The sequence below is a fragment of the Nilaparvata lugens genome, chromosome 1 (genome assembly GCF_014356525.2).
Source record: "Nilaparvata lugens isolate BPH chromosome 1, ASM1435652v1, whole genome shotgun sequence".
NCBI classification, from domain to species: Eukaryota; Metazoa; Arthropoda; class Insecta; order Hemiptera; family Delphacidae; genus Nilaparvata; species Nilaparvata lugens.
Genome location: NC_052504.1, coordinates 66,310,924 through 66,338,316, shown reverse-complemented (window position 1 = coordinate 66,338,316; position 27,393 = coordinate 66,310,924). Strand labels below are relative to the sequence as shown.

Here is a 27,393-nt window from a genome sequence, read left to right as displayed (position 1 = left end):
CCAGAATGTAGGTAGACCTAGGATAATTTATTATAACTCAACTAACTCAACTTGTAAACGAACAGGGCTTTGAGATAAGTTAATTTGTCACTAAATAGAGCACAAACAATTACACAAATACCCTAAACATTGTCACAGTTTTTGTAAAGTAATAAAGAATGAACAACAGAGCGATGAATTATTGTTGATTGCAGAAGCGATTTGTCCTCCTGCATGTCCTCAGGAAGGACAGATTTTAATCGTTATTTACGTCCTATCTAAATAAGAATTGAACAAACTTTCTATCAGTACTTGATAATGTCAAATATCATCAGGTATACTGATGAGAAAACTAGTTCCAGAGCAAAATATCAATACAAAAAACTGGAATGGATTGCTAATACACAATGAAAGTTTGATCCATAAAAAATGTTTATTTTTGTGATCATTAATTTTAAAAGACATGAATAAGAGTAAGCGAATAATAAACTCTAATATCACACTAAGGTTTGATTAAATTTTATGAACTAAACTACTATAATACTAGCTGAAAAAGTAAGTAGAGTTTAGAACATTTTCTAAGTTGAAATCACCGGTGTGTGGAAGTTGCTGCAGGACCGAGTTGACTCTCTCTTTTGTTGATTTCACCTTGCTTCTTGCATCCGATAACTCACTGAAAATAAATAAAAGTGGAATAAAGGTTTCATAGCTATAAAGGACTCTCCATGTCTCTAGAAGCTTCTTCAGAAACACATATCTATGCTGCAGATAAATGTAGTAATGTAGATATACTTTCTTAATTCAATGAAAGAGATAAGTTTTTGGAGATTAATAGAGAAAAGATATGGAAAATGATTAATGATTCGACATTTGAATCGTCATGTCACATAATTTCTAAATGTAAATTCTAAAACATGCATTTATTTCAACTGGTAGGCTAGTTGCTCATTCATACTTCAGTAAAAGCCTATCTCGCAACAAAAGAATATAATGTTTTTCCGTAACGTTTGAAGCTCCACTTGACCGTGGATAGATGTACTAAGCCAAAAAGATTAATCAAGTTTAAGATCATTTGTGAGAGATGAATGGACCTACAGTTTCAGAAGGGTTTCGAACTATAGGAAATACATTTGAAAACTCATATAACTGATAATTAGCAGAACTGGTAAAATCGAAGTACAGAGTTTTCGTGGATAATCTACGAGGAGATTACATGTCATGATTATTAAAGTCACTTCAAACATTATTAGCAGCCTTTTGGATTATGATCAAATTTAAAGATCAATTTATGTACAAATAATCAAGTACTCACTCGTCTGAATATCCAAATTTATCCATCAGAAAATTTGAAAGATCTTCAAGAATCGGTTCTGAGTGTAAGGCCACGAATTGCTCTCTACAAATCTGTTGAACATATAAAATTATATTAAAACTGAAATTCATGAAGTATTCTATTGAAAAATGAAAATATTATTTATTGGGAAGACTTTTTAGTCCTCTGTACCACTCTAACTCGAAAGCCTTATCAAATTAATTAGAAATGATGACGCAAATAAGCAATTATAGTCTGTGTAAAATAAGTTGAGACTTGGCCCTCCATACAAAGAAATTACAAGGTTGCCAATTCGTGCAAAATTGCAACTTTCTCAAATTTCCAATTCAACGTCAGAATTGGATGTAGAATACCATACCAGATATCCTAGTAGAGCTAAAAAAGTTTCAGGGTTGAAGGATTGAAATAAACTTAAACTTTTATGATAAAATTGAAACATCGCGAAGACTTGTTTTTCTTTTTAATATCACTTCTCTCAGAATCATTGGGCGTTGTAATAACTAATAATTTTATATCAAATAAACGAAGAGAATGTCTCCTTTCTATTAGTGTCTGGATCATTTTTATCCGACCTATAGTTATTTTTAATTAAAGATTATGTTCGTCAATGCCGAGACATTTCGAGCAGAAAACATGAAATTTTCGACATGCTGGAAACTATTTTGTTTCGAAAGATAAGTGGGTGGTGAAAGGGAGAAAGTTTCTCAGAAATAATTGAAATTATTTTTTTAATTATCAAAAGTAGTCGGAAGGTCGTATTCTGGTCTCCAAGGTATTTTAAAGTTAGGAGAGCGGCTGAATGGTATGCATTGTGTACAAAATTGTATGCTCAAAGCTGGCAATTTACAAGATATTTGACTGAATTATTTCAAACGCAAGCAGCTGATTGTCTCTAGAAAGGTTGTAATAAACACTGCTCGGATTATTCGAGGCGAGGTTGTCATTTTCACTATTATATTTATAATCATGTGGCTTGCAATCTCTGAATTTTTCAAGCATTCTGTATTTTGTTTTTGTTGATCACAACTATTGATAGCATATGGTGGCACACGATTCTTCGCTATCCTTGACTTTGAAATTCCCTAGAGGCCAAAATACGTTCTTCCGAGTACGTTTGACAATTGAAAAAATAATTCCAATTATTTCTGAGAAACTTTCTCGCTTTCACCACCAGTTGTCTTTCAAAACAAAAGAGTTTTCAGCATGTCGAAAATTTAATGTTTTCTGCTCAAAATGACTCGACATTGACGAACACAATCATTAATAAAAAATAATTCCAGCATGTCGAAAATTTGATGTTTTCTGCTCAAAATGACTCGACATTGACGAACAGAATCATTAATAAAAAAATAATTTTAGATCGGATAAAAATGATCCAGACAACAATAGAAAGGAAACATTCTCCCCGTTAATTTGATATAAAATTATTAGTCATTACGACGCCCAATGATTCTGAAAGAAGTGATATTAAAAAGAAAAACAAATCTTCGCGATGTTTCCAATTTTATCATATAAGTTTCAATTCCTTTTAATCCTTCAACCCTGAAACTTTTTTAGCTCTACTAGGATATCGGGTATTCTGATGTTGAATTGGAAATTTGAGAAAGTTGCAATTTTACACGAATTGGCAACCTTGTAATTTATTTGGATGGAGGGCCAAGTCTCAACTTATTTTACACAGACTAAGAGTTACTTCTAGTAAAGTATATTTCACTAATCAAGATAAAATTGGAATAACATACATACTTTGAAAGAATAGTATCGTGAACACTAAGCTATTGGAATGAGAACCGCCCATGAATTTTTACCAATAAAAAAGCGTCTATTTAGGCTGTGAAATATGTTTCCTAATAAATAAAATATCGGATAAATGTTTTTCAAAGTTTGGAAAACTAGTGTTTAGATTTTTGGTAAAATATTCCTTAATAAAATATTAATCGAACTCAAAGTTAATCAATTTGATAAGTAACAGAAACCCACAACTGCTATCAAGTATTAACAAGAAGAGGCATGAAAAATGAGTTATACATTACACATAACAGGAAACTAAAATATTAAAGGATAATCACATTTTAAGTATGATTCTACAATAATGCTGAGTTTGAATATTTGCCTCTTCGTAAGTATGAGATATTCTTCCTTATTGTCTATATTTCAGTAGTTCGGTTTTTGTTTTCCTTCTAGTTTTGAGATATGGTATTTGATATTTTTTATTACTTATCAATTTATATTGCATATAAGGATGAATCTTAACTAGTTTGCTCTATTCTATTTGATTGTACAAGGTGCGCCAGAGAAACTTACTTTTTTGAAAGGTCAATAAAAACAAAAGTTCTTTAGATATTGCTTCAATCTGTTTTTTTTTTAATAAGAACACAATATCTCAATTTTTTCCATGCAGTCTTGAAAATTACATCAGACCAATGGCGACCCCCATTGCACATAAACTGATAAAGTCTATTTTTGAAATTTCGTTGTAGTATATCAATTGGTATGTTGGCAACGGCGTCGCGAATGTTGTTCTTGAGGTGTGCTATGGTCCGTGGTCGATCGACTTAAACCAGGGATTTAAAATACCAATAGAAAATTGAGGAAATGCATGTGGAAATGAGCCTTGTCAAATGACCGCGTCTTCAGGCAGGTTGTCAATCAGCATATCACATGCATTTTGACGGGCAACAAAATCGCGTTCAGTCAATTCTTGGAGAACAGTCAATTTATAGGGATGAAGTTGAAGGTCTTCATGGAAAATTCATCGAACAGTGGAGTCAGAAATTGCCATAGCAGCTGCGTGTTTGCGAGCCGAACGCACAACTGACTGCTTCACTCTTTCGATATTTTCTGGAGTTCTGATGGTTTGTTGAAGTCCATTTCTGGGTTTAGCGACACTTCCACACTCCTGAAATGAGTTAACCCACGACAGAATCGAATTTTGGCCAGAAACGAGTCTGTGGGGAGGAATTTCAAATCGAGCGCGGAAGGTGATCGACCATTAGAAAAGAGGCTCTCAACTGCGAAGGCCCGCTGCTCTCTAGACCGGAGCATGACCGGAGTATTTACTTGAAGGAGGATAAATTTTAGAACTTCCCGCTCCAGATGCGCGTTCTGCCCTCCTGCCAATCTACACGACCAATTCAACTTATTTGAATTTTTTCAAATAAGTAAGTTTTTCTGGCGCACCTTGTAGAAAGAGAGATAATGACCTTATTCATGATATGAACGGTACATGGATGTGTCCAGAAACAATCGTGGACTGAAACATAAGTGATGCCACTCTGCTCACAATGCAGTGAGGTGAGCATCATGTGACTCGAGTCCAGCGAATGAATGAAGTTCGGAGGAAATGCGTTCTTCTGTTTCATTACATTTGGTCTCCTGTGAATAAGGCACAACCAGGTAGGTCATTTCTAAGCAAATATTCCCAACATCAACATACCAATTAGAAAAATGAAGTTGAAAGTGAAAGATAAAGTTGAAGATACTGGAAAGGTGAAGGTTGTTGATTAATTGAAGATTTTGATAGATAATTCATTCACAATTATTACTGTATTAAATTTATAAAAGAACGAAATAAACACCAATGTCTTGGTTGAATTTAAATTCACAATTCTTCATTTAGATTCTCAATAAATTAAAATAATAATGATGAACAAATCCTGACAACAACAAAGTAAAAAAACATCAAATGGGAAAAACAAAGAAATACTGTTTAATATTTATTGTACAAGTTGTTAGAGACAATGAATTGATTTGTCAAGATTATAAAATTAATGGAAAAACTCAATTCATAGTAGTATAGTAAATTAGAATCATGTAGAGATGAATAGTAATAGTCCTATTTAATGTTGGCGTAATACTTCAAGTGAAAAAGTAGAATTGTTTTGTACTTTTTACAAGAGAAATAAATTTATTGTAGAATTTTCGGCTTTTAAAATTCGTAGCTGCTTCAACTGTGTAAATTCGTAACTGTGACTTCATGACAAGGTGCTTAGAAGCATTTATATTTTGCTATAGTTTGATCAATAACAATGAGCCTCGCGGTTTAAAGAACTCGCTCAAAATGCAGCTGATATTCTGTCAGTTGTTGTATTGAAAGCAGTGAAAAGTCAAAAGACATTCAAGTTGCTTTGAGTTAATAATATTGCATCATTGCATGCTATTAATAATCCAGCTTACAGCTGATTTGTGATTATAAACTAATATACAATTTTGTTTCTAATGCACTTTCAATATTATCCTCAAAAAGTACTAGAGTGCGTCAATTTCGTTGGCCAACAAACTTGATCTGTATAATGGTTCAAAATATATGTGCTGAACATTTCAAGTTGTATGATGAAAGCAATAGAAAGCTATCGTCGAACACACAAATAAATCTACAAACGGACGTCTCGAGCATCTACTAAAAAGAAGGAACTTGCTACGCTCGTTCAATACGTGAGAGTATTGGAGCCATGAAACATTCAATGTGTTAGAAACTCCAGTATAATACTAATTATTATGATATATTCCTTGAAAATGAAAAAAATAACTCCTAATAAACTTCGAAGATGAAAGTATTAACCAAAATAAATATAGGTCAAATAACAAAATAGTTATACTTGACTCTGGATAGATAAACTTGAGAAAAGTTAGTTGCAAGAGTGATGGATGAAGAAGTCAAAAGCTGAAGTATAGATAATTTGAATGAGATCGAACAGGAATTCCAATTCTGATTCTCAGCTGCATATTATGTTGGATTTATAATGACTGATATGACACAAAAAAGAATATAAATTTAAAAAGCTACTTACTCGAATTTATCAACTGTAAAATATTCATTGGCAGTATCCAGTCTTTTAAGTAGGTTGACATTTCCAACTTTCTTGTGCCTGGTGTAGGGCTGCACAACTGGGAGGCCCAGGGGTGTCACGTACTCCACGTTCTCTCCACGAATTTGAGAAATCAGTCGAGCACACTCAGTAAACCAATCCTGTGAACAATAATTTCATTACATAATATGGATGGCAATTGCATTTGTAAATTCCGTACACTATCAAGTCCGATTTATAAGAATATTGGAAAAAGAAAAGTAGCTTTATAATTGGATCCAAAACAATGGATGGAAACATAATAGGTAATAAATGAGAAAAAAGAGATAAGAAATATATTGATTTCCAATAGTTTCTGTTATATCTTTCAACAAGCAGAAAAATTATGTTCAATAAGCAGATTTAAGTTTAAGATTCAGAACTATTAAAATGAGTAGTTTTGTAAAGTAAGGTTCTTTGTATTTTTATTATTGGAGATAAGAAGTTCAAGTTGTATTTATGAAAATGCTACCTGAATTTCTCTGGTGGATGTGAACATTTCCCTCAAACTTTCAAACGTTTTTGAGGCCAGATACAATGAGGCAATCCAAATATAATCCTTAGGGAATGAATCGATATCTGAAAATGAAACAAGGAGGTTTCACAGTATTGACAAGGTTCGAGTGTATCTGACAATCTATTTCGGATAGAAAGGTCCAACTAGTATCAGATTGTAAAGGACAAAATTATGTCCAGAGAGATTTTTACAAGTAATAATTATACATTTGAATAGTGACAATCGGAAGATTTAGTCGATTGAAAATAAAGTTCATTAAAATTTAAATTTTTCCTAAATTATTTGAAATTTTATCAGAATGAATAAAATCATAGATATGAATTTATTCATAATAAATAAATTCATGATTAATAAACTCATATTTAATATTGATATACAGTATTTATAATAGATTTGATGAATTCATATGCATATTATTTATTCAATATTCGAATGAATATTAATGAATCATTCGAATTCTGTAGAATGACTTTCTCAGTTCAATGGCTGTATTTGGCGGAAGTCGCAGAAAACTGGAAAAGGAAACAAAACTTGAGGTTATTAAGGCACCCAGCTAAAAAAACTCTAGGGCTAGAAGGTCATCTTTATGTATTAAATTTGACGAACACTCCAAATACTCCAGAATAATTGCACGAGCAATTCAGTTTGGGATTAATTCCCAAAACGGCTCTTTTTCACAGTACGTGGTCACTGGACTATTATTTCACAAGATATCAATACATTATTGATTTCACAAGAAATCAATTATTTTCTTTTTTACAAAATATCAATAATCTAGGTTGAGCGTTTTGTTTCTACTCCAGTCATTTCTAGGAGTTTAATCTGATAGTTGAATTATTTAATCTTATAGTTTATTATTAATGTATGAATGATTTCAAGCATAAAGTAGGATTGGGTATTATAATGATTTCTTCAGAGATTGAACGAAAAAGTTTATTTATGCAATTTGATCACTTCTCACCTTTTAGTTGTTTGCCGATTTGCAGTTTAGCTCCATACCTAGTTACGCCATATACAGTTGTCATCACAGTTTGCTTTATAACTTTTCGTTGGATGAATCCTTCTAGCACCTTGGCCACTTCAACGCCCTTTGCTGCATCATTAGCTCGTTCTCGTTCTACCTGTGCATCAAAAGAAGCAACTTTCAATTGTCAAAATTGAAAGCAGATTTCTCCAATACGTACAAAGTAGGCTACAGTTTAACGTTCAAGTGTTAGCAATCTGAAATTCTCTTTGGCTCTAAATAGAACACAATAAACTTACAAGATTCGAGGGTCATTTTTTCAACCTCCGATCACATATCGCTAGCAAAAGACATGTTTATAGATCTGAACATCTTAGTAGTGCATCAGGATCCAGGCAGCATCCAACCGCTCTCTCCCGCTTGCTATAACTTCAAACTCATAGAACGATCACTCCGACAAATGGTTTGATTTTTAATCCCACATCTTAGCAAATTAAAAAAAAGTACATTCTATGAGAGTTGTTCCGATACTAATTTTATTACTCTATGGAAAAAATATCTGCAATTAAGGACCGCCGCAGAGTAGACCCACGCTAATACACGCCACTCCAACCCACGCCATGGAAAGTTTTGTAAAAGCATTGCTAGCAATGGCGCGCCGCAAACTGCACCCAGCCGAGAACATTCCACTAAATTAATATCCACGCGTGTATCGGTTTGTGATTCGTTCACAGGTTTCGTGGAACGTAGGTCATTCGTTCGATGTACTGCCTACAACTAGCGCATACGCCGTCAACTACATTTCTAATAAATCACATGTATACCGATAGGCTACACTACATGTTTCTAGCATATCGAAAATTTCATGTTTTCTGCTAAAATTGTTTCGACATTGATGAACATAATCATTAATTAAAAAATAGCTATGGGTCGGATAAAAATGATTTAGACACCAATAGTAAGAAAACATTCTTATATTGTTTCACAATATGTCATAGATATGTCACAATATGTCAGGCTTTTGTCGGTTTTTCGGCTATACTCGGCTTTTGTCGAGGTAGCCCATGTTCCACGCTACCGTGGGTTCACTTTGCGTTGACAGACCCAGCCCAGCGTGTGGGTTCGCTTGACCTTGAACGTGGATAAGCGTGGGTCGTGGATTGCGTGGGTGTACTTTAGCGGGCCTTAGTTTGAGTGAAAACAATAAGATAAACCTTCCTCGTGAGCATCTCTATATTTAAAATATAATTTTAATAAATTAATTTGATAGATGAAAAATTATCAAGGCCGGATACTAAAAAGACGTTTCACCGAACGATACTTAAACAATCTTCTGTAAAAGCTGACAAGCAAGCACACAGGAACAACTGCACACCTGCGTCCGAAGTGACTGGCACCAAGTACTGATGTTCAGATTCAGATACAGTGATAACACGTTTTTGAGTTGAAAACTTTTCTACACTTGAAAAAAGTGAAAGAACCAATCAAACCAGGTTCAAGTGAAACCGGGTTCAAGTCCTTCTTATGCTTCACTACTTTTGCAATAGCCGAAAGTCGAAATAAACTTACAATGGCTGCAACACAGCTGTAGACATCTTGTGGCACCTGAGAAGAGGAGAGGTTGACACTTTGTGCGCCGGCTTGGTCGCGGCCAAGAGCCGCGTAGTGCTGCAGGCCGTTGCAGGAGCCATCTTGGTGCACGGGGAAGTGGCAGACGTAGGCAGCGGGGCCATCGGGGTGAGCTAGTGCGTTGCGGATCTCCATGCAGCAGGCCAGTGTCTGCCATGGCACCTCTGACTCCGCCCACCATCTACCACCCTAACCAACAAGTCCAATGCTTTATTACATGCACACGCACTCAATATAATATACTGTATTATAACATGTTTTTATTTACATCTTTAAACAAATAGTTGTTTCTCAATTGTTACGAGTACAGATTTTCACGCCACAAACACGCGTATTCTGCTTTTCACCAGCTGATTATATCTGTACTTGTACAGAAAAAGTTAGATACACAATATAATAAGCTTAGCATAAGTTATCGTGAAGTGTAAATATAACCTATTTTTGGACAATTTTTATCTAAATTTGGGAAAGGAACAGTTTTGGGCTTTAAGCCTATTGTTCCCAATCATTTGACCGGTATTTCGAAACCCACGTAGTACTGGAATTCCACTAATTTCTCATAAGGAGAAAATTAATTTCAATTTAAAATGGTTTATTCTGCTAAGGATGATGACCTAAAGACCACACACATTCTAGATTTGTGTGAAGGTGAATTAAAGTGTTTTTCGGTGAGAAAAGTGAAGGCGAGAAATTAATTCGCAACCGCTGAGAAGTGAATTTAGAAGTAGAACTAAATCACTGAAAGGTAGGCCTAATGTTAACTGGCGGCGAACATTCGAACAGCATAAGTAGGCCTACTAGACGCAGGCCACTCATCCACGTAGCAACGCAACCGCTCAGCAAACCGGTTCCCGTGCTTTCATGTCCAATAAGATACAGTATGAGTATAGAAAATACTGTAAACACATTCCATGCAACAAATTGTAATTTTAAACTTTAGTATGTTTGATACAACAATAGGAGCAATATGTCTCATAGAAGATATTATAAGAATTATAGTAAAGTGATAGTAATTATCTAGCATATATATTTTTTAAATAGTTCAGGAATCACACCTGCCTATTCGGTTAGCGTGGATAAGGCTTTGCTACAGCCAAATAGCTATAGCTCAAATTCCAAACCGCTTCAGACTACACTACTACAAAATAAAAATACATTTCCATTTTAACAAGAGTGATTGAATTGAAAATGTCGGCTTCTAGTAATCTATAAAATCCACTGTTCACTTACAGTAAGAGGATAGTTGGCAGAGTCGATTATATCTTCTAGAATCTCATTGGCGTAGGCTAATCTGGTATCTACAGATTCTTTTTTCTTCAGACCAGTAAGGTTGACAAGATGAGTCTGCAACAATTAAAAAGACTTTCAGAAACTTGAGACAACAATGTAGGATAACAAGAATTGAAGCTTTGCAGTAATTTAAATAACAATAGTATCAGGTAGAAAATGTAGATAAAAATAAATGAGAATTTTTCAAATACCGTAAGAACTATTTAGAGTAATATTCTGTACCAGCATACTATATTAATACAATAAATTATTAATTTAGGGCGTAGGAAACTATACCTATTGTATTATCAACTAACATACATGATAATGTAATAGTAATAATGTAGTAGCTGATTAAATAGTAAAGTTGATTACGTAAATGAGTACCGTATACATAGAACAAAACTATACCACGATTAACTTATCTGGAAACAATGGATCAGTGATGTGACAGGTTGAAATTGCAATGGCGCGTGAGGCTAGAAGATCTTTTTCTCGTGACTGAACCATTTATAGTTGACTATTTATTAATAATTATTGATTGTACATTGAAGTTCTTTTATTATTATTGATGAATATATTTGTACCCGTTAGCAGTAAATTTCTAAAAGAACTTTTTTTGAAGTTTAAAAAAATTAATACCACTATTGGGAGTTTGGCCCTGAATGATTTATAATCGTAATGAACGTTGTAGTAATAAACCATTTGATATTTCCAATATATTAAAGGACATAAAAGCAAAAGTATTGTCAAGTGCAATTGATTACCTTCAACCAATCGAGACCATTGGGACCAAGAGGTTTTCCTTTTGCAAAGCACAAGAGAGATCGAGCCATGTCAGAGCCGAGGTGATTCAAGTGTGGTGGACAAGGATAGACTCTTCCTCGGAAGTCCATATTATGTGGCAGCCAGAAGATTCTATTCCGAAACTGAAATTTAATCGAATATAAATCTAATGGTTGACCAGAAATATAATGCATTATACATCAATGTATGATACACACGAGTAGAATCACTGATCTACAAAGTCAATATTTCTGATTCTTCTCATACGACGTGCATAGGTACATACAACATCATTATTGATGGACAGCAGATAGCAGGTTTATTTCATATAACAATTTTTATAAACATCAGGTTTTCGAAGAAATTACGTTAAATAATAATCCTAGCCCTGTAGTTTTAAATATTGCTCCAACCTTTACTTCCTTCATGAGAGGTAGGGCAGGGAAAGTAGAAAGGAAATTCTTTCAGATAGTAAATGAAAAAATAACTAAAAAATCTTTAGAATTTAAGTGATGAAATGTCAGCTGCTTACAGCTAGAAATACCAGTAAAAACCAGAAATTGTAAAGACTCGATGATTTCATTCACACTGAATCGAGTGCTGTTATTATCAAGTTCATTTTATGACAAGAATGTTGGATAGTGGCTAGTGTGAAGCGGTCTTGCTGCTCCAAGATCCACTCTCATGTTTACATAGTCTCGTCACTCCCACAGCAGACGATATTCATGATAACATAGGAGAAACTTACGTGATTAGCAAGAGATAAGCGATACAACGCATCACACCATAAACTATACATTTCAGCTTTTTTCCTTTTGAGAGCAATTCTGTGCCGGTAAGCTTTGAACCGCTCCAAGCCGGACATGTCCTTGGTAATTGGCTCCGACGGAGGCAGCGACGATGGTGGCTCCGGAATGTCCAGCTTGGCCGAGCCTCCGCTATTGAAAATTTCAATTATCACATCCAGCATCTGTAACAGTTACAAACACTCAAGTAATCAATGCTACATAAAACAAGCAATACGAATTTAATGTATGCAGACTATTGATATTAATTCCTACTGATATCCTGTTTTCTTTGAACACGTCGAGTTATCTAAACGTCGGCCCCTCGTCACGTCAAGAACACGTCGGTCCCTGCTGCCTAAAACAGTCATTACGTCATGTCAGAGGCCCTGAAACTCTGACACCATACCTGAGGCAAGCCAGGTTACTCGCTATTATTATTATCAAGTTTTGGGATGTGCCTGTTGGTCCTCCCCCAATTATTTTTATTGATAATTTGTTATCAATGAATCAATAGATAAATTCGTAAAACAATATCTCCGCGGTATTGCCGTGGATGGAATGGCTGCTGAACTTAATTTGAGTTTGTAGGCATGGCTGAGTTCTGAAGTGATTTAGTAGAGTAGACGATTGCACTTGAAGAAATATTAAATTATTCATCATAATTATTGACAGTTCCAATGTTCTGACGCTGGGGGTGGTTTTAGCCAGTAGTTCGTCATCACGAGAGTCAGCCACAGCGTGCGTAAATGCGTTTTAATCCCCATAGAAAAAATTATTATCATCATTATTATTAATATTGAATACTAAATGAATGTAGCAATAGATTCTACAGTCATTCATCTTCAAGTTTATATCTAGTCACTTTCATTTTGTATGATGTTTAAAAGTAGATGATATTTCAAATTAATATTATTTTTGTAATTAGTACTAACAGGTGAATTGACTTTCCAAGGAGTGTTTCCCAGCTGATTTAGGGCATCCAGAGACGGGTAGAGCTGGTTGGGTGGTGCTTCCCGCATTCTGTCGTTTTGCTGCACTGCTTGATATGGTAGCCTGCAACATAAACCATTACATTATAAAACTTATATGGAAACTAGTTCCAATCATTTCAGTACCGTTGACAAGAACGTTTCATAATTTAGTTGGATAAAATGAATAGGATATGTTCTTCTTCTTCTTCTTCTCAGCCTTTCGGCGTATCGGGTCAGTCTCTTCAAGGATGTAGTATATTATGTTCAGAGGCTGGGAAGTATAAGTTTACGGTACAATGATGGTAGTTCTCATGTGAGGCTTGCAAGTATATTATGCAAATTTCTTAACAAACATTCAAGCACAGCTTAGAAAGGTACATTCATTTTCGCTACATGAATAATAATATAAAAACTTCACCGAAAACTGACATGCAAATAAGTAAAAGTCGTTACAAACACTGAGGAAAGATTAGGAGTTGATAACACTGATAAATAGCTGAGCTAGCTTCGAACGGTCACCCGTTTGACGCAAGTAACAAGCGAATGTCACTTTCCAACGTGATACTTGGCTTTACAAAAATAACGGTATTACCCTTGCTAGAGCATGATATAGTTTTAAGGCAGAGCATAATAACATAGGTATAAGAATTAAACTTCTGGAAACTTTCTTTTTCTGATAAATTCCTCATTTATATGCTCAAATAGCAAATTAGAATAAACAATAATATTAATCGCATAAGAATGTAATTTATAAGCATTTTTCTGTATCATTACCTAATCAGGTCAGACTTGACAACAAGATAGCCTCCACTGTCGACAGACGTCCAAGGCATGGGGGGACAAAGCATTGGAACCAGATTCACGTCAAACTTCAGTTCCTCCTGTTGAGTGGCACGTAGCAACCTACAAAATCCAATAAATATTATTTTTGCATTGAAATAACAAGCTGTATAAAAATACAACCTCCTGCAATGTCTGACAATTAACTAAAGATGAAATTGAATCGAAAAATGATAAAAAAGTGAATTTCTCAAAATGTGTAATAATTGACAATATTCAAACAAAAATTAGTTCAGTGGTAATACGTTCAAAAAACATAATATTATTTTTTTCGACCAATATACAGGATATTAAAGTTTTGAGAGTTATTTGTGTCTCTATCAAGCATTGGAGTTATTTGTGGATATTAATGAATAATTAATGAATTAGGCTTCTGAAGGTCTTGGCTAGAGCAATATCCAATATAATCATATACTATTGAATCTCTTGAAACAGCTTGAAAAAAATTAGTTTACATACTTTGAGAGGAGTGGATGAGGTTTGACTTCTTCTACGGACCGGTTGCTCTGCCTTCTGAATATCAGGTAGAACGCTGGTAAATAGTGTCTGCAATAAAATTTGAAAACTTTGCATGAGATTCTAAAGAAGTACTAAAACAAGAGTGATTAACAGTCAACAATACTGTCGCAGATATAATAAGATAGATAAATAGTTTTCAACACAATACTTGTTATAGGTATAGAGTGTACACGTTACATTCATAGTCGTTGAGCGCATGTGTGTGTATGTGAATCTGGTTAGAAAAGTTAAGACATTCTTATTTACTTAGTATTGATGATATCTGTTTACTTAGAATTTTATGTGTATTCTTATTTCTACACTGTATAACAAAAAAATAAGTTCTACTCATTGTTTCTAAAAGTTTTCTACTCATCTACATATTTATTCTCTGTTCTGAATAAGCTAATTTTTTCATTTGTTCTTATAAAAATGTAATGTTTGTATGCAATGGACCTTGCATGCCCTTTGTCTTTTGTAATAAAGAATCAACAGTCGTTATCAATCTTTTCAACTTACTCATTCGTCTTGTTTTCTAGCAGTCTGAAACAGTTAACATCTATCTTGATATCATGTAGAATTATGTTGTACAAGAATTTTCCAATTCCAATGAGAACAGCATTCGGCCATTTTTTCTCTTCCACATACTGCAAACAAGATATAAGTAGTAACATTACTAGTTGCATGGTATTCGAGCTTGTATTATACCAATTGTAAGATTACAGGGTAACATAGTGAGCAGAATAAGCATTTGAAAAATATAATATGAATGTATTATTGAAATAATTAAATCTGTTTTTTATTTGACAGCAATGATTGGTTGTTGACTCGGAATGATGCAGATATTTTTCAACAATAATTATTTAGTAAGCTTGAGTATGCAAAGTTTTAATTGAAGTTGGATTATAGTATGTAAATGAAAGAAAATGTCACTGGTAAAATTGTTGAAAACACACCAATTGAATAAAGAAAGAAGTTAGAGGAAAAAGAAAAAAGGAGGATGAAGAAACTTACCACAGATGCACCTTCCTGATTCATATGAACTTGCTGCTGCCACTCTTGTCTTGAATTGTTACTCAAATATTCTCTGCAATTTGGATTCGCATACCAATCACAGTAGTTGCGGTATATCAACTGCGATTTTTCCAATAAACCTTGCTGTTGCTTAAATTTGACCAGATACCTGAGAAGAAAAAAGATGAAATTTAGCAAAGATGAAGATATGTTTCAGCGTAACTTCAACCAAATCTATTTTATTGGAGGAAAGAAGAAATTCCTTTTCTTTTATACTATCCTTAAAACACAACATTTCAAAAAAAAACTTACACATACGTCGACGAGCAATTCAAAAAGGAACATTCCTGCCAAATCTCATGAGAATCTATTGATGCGTTCGGCCGAGAATGCGTCACATACAAACATATCTACACACAAAGGCAAATCCAGTCAAGTTAGAACTTAGACTTCACCAAGCTCGGTTAATTAATGATTCAGCGAAATAATATTGTAAGCAACGATTTTTCTTCACCAAATATGTAAGGGTGGGAAAAAGAGAAACAAGAAAGGATCGTACAGGTTTTTGATATTTTAAACAAATCAATAAATTATTTATTGACAAAAATTATAATTATAATTAGAAATTATGAAATAATAATAATCAGATGAATATTTCAGGGGCTACTCGCTGTGCTGATCTGTGGTCGTTCAGTTTATGATAATAATAACAATAAAAAACTAAAATTACTATTTAGAATTATGGATCTTACTTTACCTTAACAAAATCCTTTGGCCTGTTCTTCAAAGGTCCAGTTAAAACACTCCCGAAATTGAAATAAAAAAATATAAAAAAAACTCTGCCAGTTGATGAATCAAAAACACCAGCTTTCCCTACAAGATTCAAATCCTGAAAAATACAATTATGTAGGTTTAAACTGCACCTACTGCGACAGCCTATAATTGAATTCTCAAGACAGAATCCTTCAGGTAACCAATGCCTTAACTCAACAACTCACTTCACAAACGGTTCAAATATACGGGCCTCGAAAAAAAATTCCAAATCTATTTTATGTGAAAAACACATGCAGCCTTGATTCACAGACCAAAAGTCAACTCACTCTTGTTTGCATAGCATGGAGCTAAAACCCATAATATTGCCTTCACGAAACGTGATAAAACACACGTTTCATCTTTGTACATTGGAGATCCTCTCGCTTTAATTATATTTAATAATTAAATCCGCGACCAGATTTCCAATTCACAAAATAATATTTCAAAAATTGAATAGGTTCTGATGTCATGTATGACAATATCAATATTGAAAAGTTATGATTAGGATGATACATTATGATGATTCTTGAAGGAAATCCAACAGAAGGCCAAAAGCATTCGAGCGAACAATATTTCGTTCCATTCCCCGAAATGATAGGAGTATAATTTGAATCTTTCGATGATAGTACATTGGAATATTGAGTATTCAAATTAATAATGATTAATAATGAGAAAAAGGTTGGATTGTGTTTGCTCTTACCTTGATCTTACTTTTTTGCCTAAATCTCGATAAAGCTGTACCGTTGTTGGACTGAACGACTCTGATCCTTCAGCAAGCTTGATAATTTCCTGTTACAAAAAACACAAAGAAATCTCAAATTTAGTATGAATTACATATACAATTCAATCAGAGCTAATGAACTATTGTTATAGATGACAATTTTTTCAATTGATGGCAAACACGTTCTTCAGCCCATGCTTGATATAAATGTGGTGTTTTTATTGACAATGTGAATTCATTTGAATTATTCTACATTACATACGTTTATGTTCGACATTGAAGTATGCGTTAAATAATATTGTATTTTTATTTTATGTTATTTATTATTTTATTATCTATATCTATATAAATAAAAATCGAGCCTCAAATTTTGACGTTCAATAACTTTTTTATGTGTGCACCGAATTTGATGATTTTTCTTTAGTTGTGTTCGTTATGTTCAGGACCAGGTATATGGCCTATCAAATTTATAATCCGACTTCAGGACTCTTTCCTACGGTCCTACAAAATTTACATGCAATCCTTATGGGAGAAGATTTGTGAGCTAGCCACACACAGCAATAAAAATCAGCTGTTATAATCATTGCGTCATCCAACAGCTGTCGGTAGATAGTAGACAAGTTTGTGTGCTGCTCCATAACCGCCCATGTATTTTATTCTAAACGCCCTGACTAAAAACAAAATGACTGGGTGTGTAACCAACCAGCAGTGCAAATATTTTTCCAACACAATGCATTGATTGCATTATTCAAGCCTGCATTAGACTGCATGCCATCTGATAGCCACACAATTGTCATAAGAGCTGATAAGACACCTGCCGGACAACACCCAAAACCTTTCAATGTCCCTACCATTGACGAAGTGTGTGTGAGTGCTTCCATTCAAACCAATAAGCAAGAAGCAACTGGATGCAAAATGCCGCATCGCGCCTGCTCAGGTGTGCATCCAGCTAAAGTTTGTCATGATATGCATTAACTATTTGGCGGTACGAAGTTCGCCGGGCCAGCTAGTTGGGAATAAAAATTCAAACCAATCGTAAATAAATTTACTGTAATCAATTTAGAGCCTCATTAATCAACACTGAAATTTGAATAAAAGTAGATACACAAATTAAAAATGGAAAAGATCAAAATTTACTATCACTTCAATGTTGTAATGACTTGAATGTATAGCTCACAAATTTTTGCTTTCATCAATACTCTATACTGACAACAATTTTATTGAATTAACTCAAGATTATCTTACAAATTTATCGTATGCTATCTTGCCATTTGCTTTGTTGTAATGCTGTATATTTTATATATATTTTTATTCACTGAAAAAACATCTGATTCAGTAATATTCAAATAGAAAATTGGTAATATGTACTGTAGATATAGCCTAAGGCATATTGACAGGCTTAGACACGAATTAAAATATAGAAAAACAGAAAGAAACTTACTTGCATGATTATATCTTTATACTCCTCTGGGTCTAATAATTTCAAGTACGGAAATAAAGTAGCATATTTATTGGTTTTCATATTAGTTTGAGCAGAGTTCAAGGCACTGATATCTCTTTCCATACCCTGTAATATAGACCTTTCCCACAATTTTTTCATAGTGTCTAGTTTTTTTCGCTGAAACAGAAAGCAAACAATAAGTCAAGTTGCACATTTACAAGCTGGTCGGTTGCCAGCTAGAACTGTGAAAACAATATAGATGCACACTAAAAAAGTATTTTTCATGTTATCGATTCAAGTTCGAGGACATCAACAACTTGACAGGTAAGAACGATGAGAAGACTTGAACATTAATACTTGAAAAAAATTAATAACTTCAATGAAATAAATTGACGATGAAGTAATCAAGGAGAATTAGTATTGAAAGATTATATTTTCCGAACCCAAATTGTTTAATAAAATGACACAAGAATTGACAAAAAAAATCTGGAAGGTTTTAAATTAGATCTTCCTGTAAGACTCTTGAAAGAAGCTTAGTTTTTTACCTGGATCAGTAGCTATTCATTCACGATGGACTTTCAATGAGCAATAAAAAAAAATACTACTAAAAACGGCTGAATTGATCCACATGAAACTTCCAGGACAGGACGTTTTCAGCAGCCTTAAGATAACATCAGAATAGCTGTTCAATCATATTTTGTAAGGATAGCCACAAATTAACTCAGTTAACGATGGCAAGTCCGCTCAAGAACTGCACTATGAAACAACAACTTCAGTTACTTCGAAAAACAGTCCTAGACAACACTTTTTGCTAATTTGTAATAACTTTGGCCTCAGAGTATTTTTGGAGAAATCTCAAAGCCACTTTTGCTCATGATTTATATCTTCTTCATTGGATTGAAAATGTTTCAGTTTTAGACCGTCCTTAAGGAGTGCAAAAATATGGATCATGATTTCAGTCAAGAGCCCGTAGCGTTTCATTAGAAACTTACAACGGTTACTTTGCAACTGTTCTACTCATTTTTAAACAATCAAACGATTCAAACAACTGTCTCTACATTTTTTACATCCTTTTATGAATTTTCTCACCTTCCACGACTGAACATCTGTTCCGCGGTGCGATTCCCAAGCGGACACATTATCATAAACCGAATAAATTTACAAACCAGTTATCCACACAAAATATAATTGAACAACTACTCAGGTGTCATCGTAAGGTTGCCAACTTCATGTCCTAAGAGTTTCATGTGGATCAATTCAGCAGTTTTTGGAGAGTAGTAATATTTATATCATTGCTTATTAAATGATCCTCGTATTTTTTTATTTTTCATAGTACAATTTGTAAGTTATGCTTTATTGCCTACTAATTTAATGAAATTAAATCATTCCAAATCAGACTACTTTGGTTGTTTCCATATCTCTGGGAATTGGAACATTATTTAATAACGTACATCATTTCATTTTGATGGTACATGTCAGTTTTTCTTTCTTCATTTTTATTGTATCTCTTATAAATATATGCAAGGTAATTTTCATTGTATAGATTAGTAAAAGGTGAGAATATAATCATTTTCATGTTTTTTCAAGGAATTGAAAATCGACAGTTTTTTATTATGTATAAGGGCCGGTTTCCGAGCTCGGGATCTGGCCAAGTTCTAGACTTTAAACAGGTGGAGTCAGAAAATAGGCTTTCCGAAACGGGGCATAGTCGCAGTTCTTATGATGATCTTTATTTTATCATTTCTATAATTGGAAACGTTTTTCCTTGACAAAATGAAACAATTCAAGATAGCTGAAACATTACACTATTTTTTCTTTATTTTATTTGTGTTCAATTTTCAAGTTTTCCGAAATTTAATTCAAACGTAGACTGCGACTACGCCCCGTTTCGGAAAGTTAATTTTCTGACTAGTTCAAGTTTAAAGTCTATAACTTAGCTAAATCCCGAGCTCGGAAACCGGCCCTAAATAAGTACATAAATAGCTTATTTTTGTCAACGAAAGCAGTTCAAGTAGACTTCTACAAACTCAATTCTAAGACAAAACAAATATATGTCAATTTTTTGGGAACGTTTAGCTGAAAGAATCCAAATCCCAATAATTCACCCAAAATTGGCGTATCTCTTATAATGGGTCGTGAAGATTAGTAAACATTCAAACAAAGATGAGACGCCAAACATAAATGTTGGGAGCCAACATGCTAACATTTATTTTTCCTAACGATTTTATAAATTTTCTTTTACATTTTTTGATGTTTGATTCAAATAGATTCATTTGCGACAAAATAGACTAATATTAGTCAATCAGAATATAGCACAAATATAAGTTACTTACATAGGCTAAGACAAGAGTTGTCGGCTGAGCGCGTTTCTCCACTGACTTCACCACAACTGTGCCTTTCATTTCATTTTCAAGTTGCTCATCGACAAGTTCTTTTATTATTTCAGCATTCATTATTCCTTCAGTCGCAGACACAAGATTCGATGAATTTTTCTGAAATTACACATTTCATTAACCGATAAAAAAATCTTCAGCAGTAGTGGTTATGATATTGGGCAGCTGACTGGAATAAATATAGTTTTTTGAAACTAAGTTTGTGATTTTCAAGTTTAGATGAATATCAAGCGAAAGATACTCTCAAAAGAGGAATAACCAACTACTGAAGAAGGCGGTAGTACCAGAAAAGTTGGCAACTCTACCACCCTATAATTTTCACTGACATTATAACGTGCATCTCACTGCAGTTGATAGTACTTCGAGCTGATCAAGTCTTTTCTTCAAGAATGTTTTACGACCAATAACGAGAAAAGATGAGATGATAATAATAAAAAATAATAGAATAGCAAAATATAAGTTTTACCATATTCCTTTTAAAGAATACGTAAATGTTAATTTACGTAATTTATCATTGCATCAGATTACTATTAGAAGGTCATTTCCAACTGAATCAAAGATTCCATGGATAACATTCACTTTATCAACATCTCAGTTTATCAAGAATCAGTCCCGGTAGACAACTAGAGTATCATACGTCAAGACTGTCAAGTTGATGTTGCTTTCAGATAGTCCAATGAATACAGTATCATATATTTTCATTATAAAATTATCAAAATATTCTGAATTATCCCAGCATATTGTCATTTAAAAGCTAAACTATCACCCTAACATAGCCTTAAACTAACAGAAGGGAGAACCCTAACCTAACCCATTCTCGCTAATCCTTGACTATTGTGCACAGCTTAAACTGACTGTGTATCAGCCAGCAACGAAAACTTGATGCCGAGAAACTTGACGAAGTAGATGGCTCAACTTCCATTTGTTCCAGTATCTCAATAAATGGTCAAAATGGGTACTTGATGACTTGCCAACTTGACGAACTTAGACCCTCACGATTCCATTATCATAATGATACTGAGGGTGATGCCCACATAAACTCTTAGGCTTGTGAGTGGGTAATGAGAGGGAGGGATGATGATGAGAGATGACTACTTTTTAGGTAGTCGGGAACGACGGCTTATCGTCTCCTCCGAAAGACGGTATCATATTATACAAATCCTAGTAATTTGTTCATAGCTCAAAAGCTACAAGATTTGTTATGGACTGGAGTTTCAGTACCTAGAGTACGTGATAAAACGGATGAATATAACTACAATAAGGTTGATAATAAAAATACAGATATTGAATTTAAGGTAAATCTTTCAAGTTCGTGATAAATCAATAAGATAGTATTTCAGAATACCTCATTCAAATGCTTCAATAATTCACAAGTGTAACATATGTCTGTTGGTAATACTGTTGGCTTGTAGTTTGGGTCCACAAGATTAATCGCTTCTAAGACTAGATTTCGTTGATCACCAAGGAATGTACTGTTTTCAAATAGGCCATCCAAACTATAATTCTGTAACATAAGTTCAAATTCATTATTCAATTGAATCAATGCATTATCACCAAGAGAAAATACATAAGACAAGTTAAAAATTACCAATATAATTATTAATCTAATATTACAGTTGAACTTTCACTCTTTATTTGGTGGAGTTTGGACTTGTAGTCCTCTCTACCACTAAACCTTAAAGTCTCATCTTAATATTGAAATCATCTATGTGAATACTGTCGTGACACATACTTTTAAATGTTCACTGGAATTGTCACATACTTGTAAATATTCACTGGATTTCACTTCTATGTAACGAGTTCCTCTCTACAGCAATTTTTTTTCTCAGGATAATTAAATTCGCTACACATAATTCACCTGTTAAAAGTTTCTTTATGAAAAGCACTAGCATAAAAATTAAAAGGCATGGAGGAATTAAATGCATAAGCATCTAGACTGAAGATTCCTGCACACACATCAGAAATCCATAAAAAATTAAATCAATGTATTGAATGAGAAAGACTAAGAAATTGACAAAAAACCACAGATTTATTGATACTTAGAAAGACCGGTTTCGGTTATTACACCATTGTCAATCTCTGATAAACTAAAACTAAATACAAGAGCAGCAGAATTTATACTAGTAGGCGAGTACTGCTATTGGTCAAGGGCATGAACGCCTGCCATTGGCCCAGCTAGACAGTCTTCTCCCACTCAACGGTGTGACAACATGGCGGCTTAAGCAACAGAATCGCCATGATAACAAAATTTACTTTCAGTACAGAATAAGAACCAAGAAAACAAGGGTGAAAGATAATAAACAAATATGTAAATGGACAAATATGTAACTATTGACTAATGTATGCTTACAATATTTTATGATAAAACTAAATTCGTAGTGTTGTATTGGTTGAAATGAATCTGGTCATTTAAACTATACTGGGAATTTTCCTTTATTACTCTTTTTATTTCTAAAGCTTCAAGAATATTCAAAGATCTGCCTTTGTTATTAACATGCAGAAACTCAACATCCTCCTCAACTGTGAACTTGTGATTATTTGTTATCAAATGTTCTGCAAAGTTAGATTCCCCATTTTGTTTATTTCAATCTCTGATGTGTTCTTTAATTCTACTTTTGAAACTTCTACCAGTTTGACCCAGTTTTTAGGAATAAACAAAATGGGGAATCTAACTTTGCAGAACATTTGATAACAAATAATCACAAGTTCACAGTTGAGGAGAATCTTGAGTTTCTGCATGCAGGAGGAGACTGTCTAGCTGGGCCAATGGCAGGCGTTCATGCCCTTGACCAATAGCAGTACTCGCCTACTAGTATAAATTCTGCTGCTCTTGTATTTAGTTTTAGTTTATCAGAGATTGACAATGGTGTAATAACCGAAACCGGTCTTTCTAAGTATTAATAAATCTGTGGTTTTTTTAATTCAATATGAATAATTACCACAATATCAACTTCTCAACTACACAAAAAGTAAATCAATGTAGGTTACCAAAAACAGTCTAAGATTTTTATACTTAGCTACTCTATAAACTTTGAAGATTGACCAATAACGATATTGATCCACTTTGAATGCATAGATATTTGCCTGGTAAACTCACAAGATTTTCCATATCATAAATTGTATTATTAATATCCATCTCTAGATTTCTTGGTTTGGACCGAATCAGACACTCCAATCTCGCAGTGAAAGAGTTGTACGATGGAGTGATATTGAGTCCTCTGGCTATTCCCCACACCTCTTCAAATTTCTCTATTTTGCCCTGGAAAATTAATAGAATATGTGAGACAACAAAGAAATTAAAGTTAAATTAATGCAACCATTAAATAGTGTGGGCGTAAAATAGTGAGTGAGTACCTAAGTCATTCAATTCCTTGAAACAAAACTCTAAACGAATAAGATACGTTACTATAAGAATAAGATTGTGTACTATCAGCAATTACATAAGCAATATTTAATTTAATTTATTGTACGTACATAACCCCAATACAATGGTTGGACAAATCAACAGAATTAGATCATCTGAATCTCGTTAAAAAGATATATGAAGTCCAAATAAGGTTGGTTTACTTTCTAAGAACTATCGTGGGGTTTTGAAATTGTTCCAAAGGAATTCGCAACACAAAATGATACCGTAAGTCTCAAGTAAGAGGATAATTTGGACCAATTCTTTACTTGGAATAATATATTATAAATCATAATTTTGTAACTTCAACATCGACATGCAGTATTTCAAGTACTATAAAAATGGCTGCATTTTGGTGTTGAAGTGACAAAATTATGTTTTAATACATCCTAGTTCGGAATGGATCGAGAAACCATATCATATCTGTCGATCAAGAATGATAGTTCATGTAACAATCTAGCCACAGAAAGTTATCGCCAATATATTATTGAGTAGTGGTCTAAGCCCAAACGTTTTTAAACAAATATAAGAGAACAAGATGTTTTCTTGTTCAAAATGTAAACATATTAACACAGTACATTACTGGAGGTTTTCTTTCCACAAGAATACTGTTTTTTAAATGTTAGTGCATGGTTCGACACTTTATAATTTATCTGTTTTTCATGAATTGAGTTCACCTTTGATGCGAAGCCGGCGAGAAGGGTGTCAGTTATTCTGACGTCAGTTGGTTTCACAGAATGAAGTCCTCCGCGCTTGACATAGAAATTCAAAGTGGCCAACGCACGATTCAAAAAGCCGCAACTTACCTGAAAACAGAGCATACATAATTCAACAACTAATAGACATATAATAATATTGTATCTTTTCTGTTTAGGGCTACTTGTAATATAAATGGAAATACAACTCAGTACCGTTTTCCAATTATTTTATCACAACATGTTTCGGACATTCAAAAGGGTACTGAGATTTGTATTTCCAAATCTATTATTTAAATTTAATATTGTTTTCTGAATTTCAACGATGTTTGCTCAAACATTAAGGACATGCAAAGAGTGGAGTAGTTGTTCAATATCAATGTCAAGATTTTGACTCTCCAAACCAACAGAATTTTGCAAAATAGCATCAATCAATTAAAAATTTCTACAGTGTCTACAGATTTTTGAAATTATGCATAAAAGATAACCTACTTCTCACTGAAAAATATTTGGAAATAAAGAAATAATAAGTGTGCACTATGAGATATAAAGGAAATGAAGAGTTCCAGCATGTTTTCATTAGGAGAAAATGCCTCCAGTTTCAGATATATATTAGGTTTATGTTTTTCTTTTTGTTAAAATAAAATTACTTTAAAGAGCAAAAAGTATCTTACACAAGCATCTATGTAGGCCAAGAGCACTGAATTCAAGCTTTCGAGTTTGCCAGATTTTTTGAGCTCATTTAGCTTTATCTTTGCAAGATCCTCTCTTACAGTTTCTCTGTAACATAATTGAGAAAAGGTGACATTAATCAAGACAAAACTGAGCCACGACAAAATCACAATAAATACTACATTATGCACTTAGTACATTGCTTTATATCTCTATAATCTAGAGTAGAAGTTTTTTTTAAAAACTCTATTTATTTAACTCAAGCTAAATGGCAAATAGATGACCTGATCTTATCAAGTCTTCAGCACAGCGACATAAATATGAATAATTCTAATCAAAAACCTGAAGAAATCCTTTATAATCTTCAGAATCAATACTCTTAAAGTTATCAATACGGCACATTTTAGTTTACTTTTCTCATGCGAAGGTAAAACATTTTCTAGATAGAAAAGAAAGGTTGATTAAGTTTTTAGGTACATTCTTTTGGAAATATTGACATTAATGATCTCCAGTTAGTCTAGAGGATTAAATTTTTTACTTTCCTTGCCCTACTACCATAGGTAAGGAAAGTATTGCTTTCCAAAAAAAATTAAGGTACCCCAATTTCAAGTTTTCTATACGTTTCAAGGTCCCCTGAGTCCAAAAAGATGATTTTTGGGTATTGTGTGTGTGTGTGTGTGTGTGTGTGTGGTGTGTGTGTGTGTGTGTGTGTGTGGTGTGTGTGTGTGTGTGTGTGTGTGTGTGTGTGTGTGTATGTCTGTGAACACGATAACTCCATTCCTAATTAACCGATTGACTTGAAATTTTAAACTTAAGGTCCTTATACCATGAGGACCCGACAATAAGAAATTCAATAAAATTCAATTCAAGATGGTGGAAAAAATGGCGGATAATTACTAAAAAACCATGTTTTTCACGTTTTTCTCGAAAATGGCTCTAACGATTTTCTTCAAATTTATACCATGGATAGCTATTTATAAGCCCTATCAACTGAAATAAGTCTCATTTCAGGAAAAATTTCAGGAGCTCCGTAATATTATTGAGAAAAATGGCGGATAATGACTAAAAAACCATGTTTTTCACGGTTTTCTCGAAAACGGCTCCAACGATTTTCTTCAAATTTATACCATGGATAGCTATTTATAAGCCCTATCAACTGGCATGAGTCTCATTTCTGGGAAAATTTCAGGAGCTCCGTAATATTCTTGAGAAAAATGACGGATAATGACTAAAAAGCCATGTCTTTCACGGTTTTCTCGAAAACGGCTCTAACGATTTTCTTCAAATTTATACCATGGATAGCTATTTATAAGCCCTATCAACTGACATGAGTCTCATTTCTGTGAAAATTGCAGGAGCTCCGTAATATTCTTGAGAAAAATGACAGTTACTAAAAAACCATGTTTTTCACGATTTTCTCAAAAACGGCTCTAACGATTTTTTTCAAATCCATACCCTGTATAGTTATTTATTAGCTTTATCAACTGACATGAGTCTTTTTCCTGGGGTACTAATGGGGGGGTCCACCCAATCCTTGAGAAATGGACTTTGTAACCTCCTTCTCGTGCATGAGGTAGGTAGGAACACGGTTTTTACTTTTTCTTCTTCCATATACCGTGGGTAGGTAGAGCAGTTTATAAAAAGAACACAGTCATAGTTAAGATATTTCATCTGTAGAACAGCTGTTTTGACGAATTTCAAAAAAAAAACATCGAATTTCACAATATTTACATAAAGGAAAAAGTACTCTGAAAACAATTGTATATACACATATACAGTAGTCTGATCGTAGTTGCAAATATGTTGCCGTCAATCGTCAT

The 27,393-nt window shown here is 33.7% G+C and overlaps 1 protein-coding gene across 1 annotated transcript in view; it reads right to left on the bottom strand.

Moving 5' to 3' along the window:
- Positions 1–393: 393 nt before the first annotated feature.
- LOC111056127 (DNA-directed RNA polymerase, mitochondrial) overlaps positions 394–27,393 on the bottom strand; it is a 43,142-nt gene continuing 16,142 nt past the window's right edge. The window contains exons 4-25 of the mRNA XM_039440116.1: positions 25,576–25,681; positions 24,884–25,012; positions 23,901–24,062; positions 22,149–22,307; positions 20,744–20,902; positions 18,411–18,587; positions 16,949–17,037; positions 15,436–15,604; positions 14,941–15,068; positions 14,383–14,469; positions 13,858–13,986; positions 13,045–13,165; positions 12,073–12,294; positions 11,306–11,467; positions 10,500–10,613; positions 9,210–9,458; positions 7,638–7,797; positions 6,632–6,738; positions 6,103–6,281; positions 4,516–4,687; positions 1,292–1,383; positions 394–652 (exon numbers count right to left, since the gene is read on the bottom strand). Coding sequence (XP_039296050.1) covers positions 523–652; positions 1,292–1,383; positions 4,516–4,687; positions 6,103–6,281; positions 6,632–6,738; positions 7,638–7,797; positions 9,210–9,458; positions 10,500–10,613; positions 11,306–11,467; positions 12,073–12,294; positions 13,045–13,165; positions 13,858–13,986; positions 14,383–14,469; positions 14,941–15,068; positions 15,436–15,604; positions 16,949–17,037; positions 18,411–18,587; positions 20,744–20,902; positions 22,149–22,307; positions 23,901–24,062; positions 24,884–25,012; positions 25,576–25,681 — 3,202 coding nt within the window. The 3' untranslated portion in view covers positions 394–522. The remainder of the gene's footprint in view (positions 653–1,291; positions 1,384–4,515; positions 4,688–6,102; positions 6,282–6,631; positions 6,739–7,637; positions 7,798–9,209; positions 9,459–10,499; positions 10,614–11,305; positions 11,468–12,072; positions 12,295–13,044; positions 13,166–13,857; positions 13,987–14,382; positions 14,470–14,940; positions 15,069–15,435; positions 15,605–16,948; positions 17,038–18,410; positions 18,588–20,743; positions 20,903–22,148; positions 22,308–23,900; positions 24,063–24,883; positions 25,013–25,575; positions 25,682–27,393) is intronic.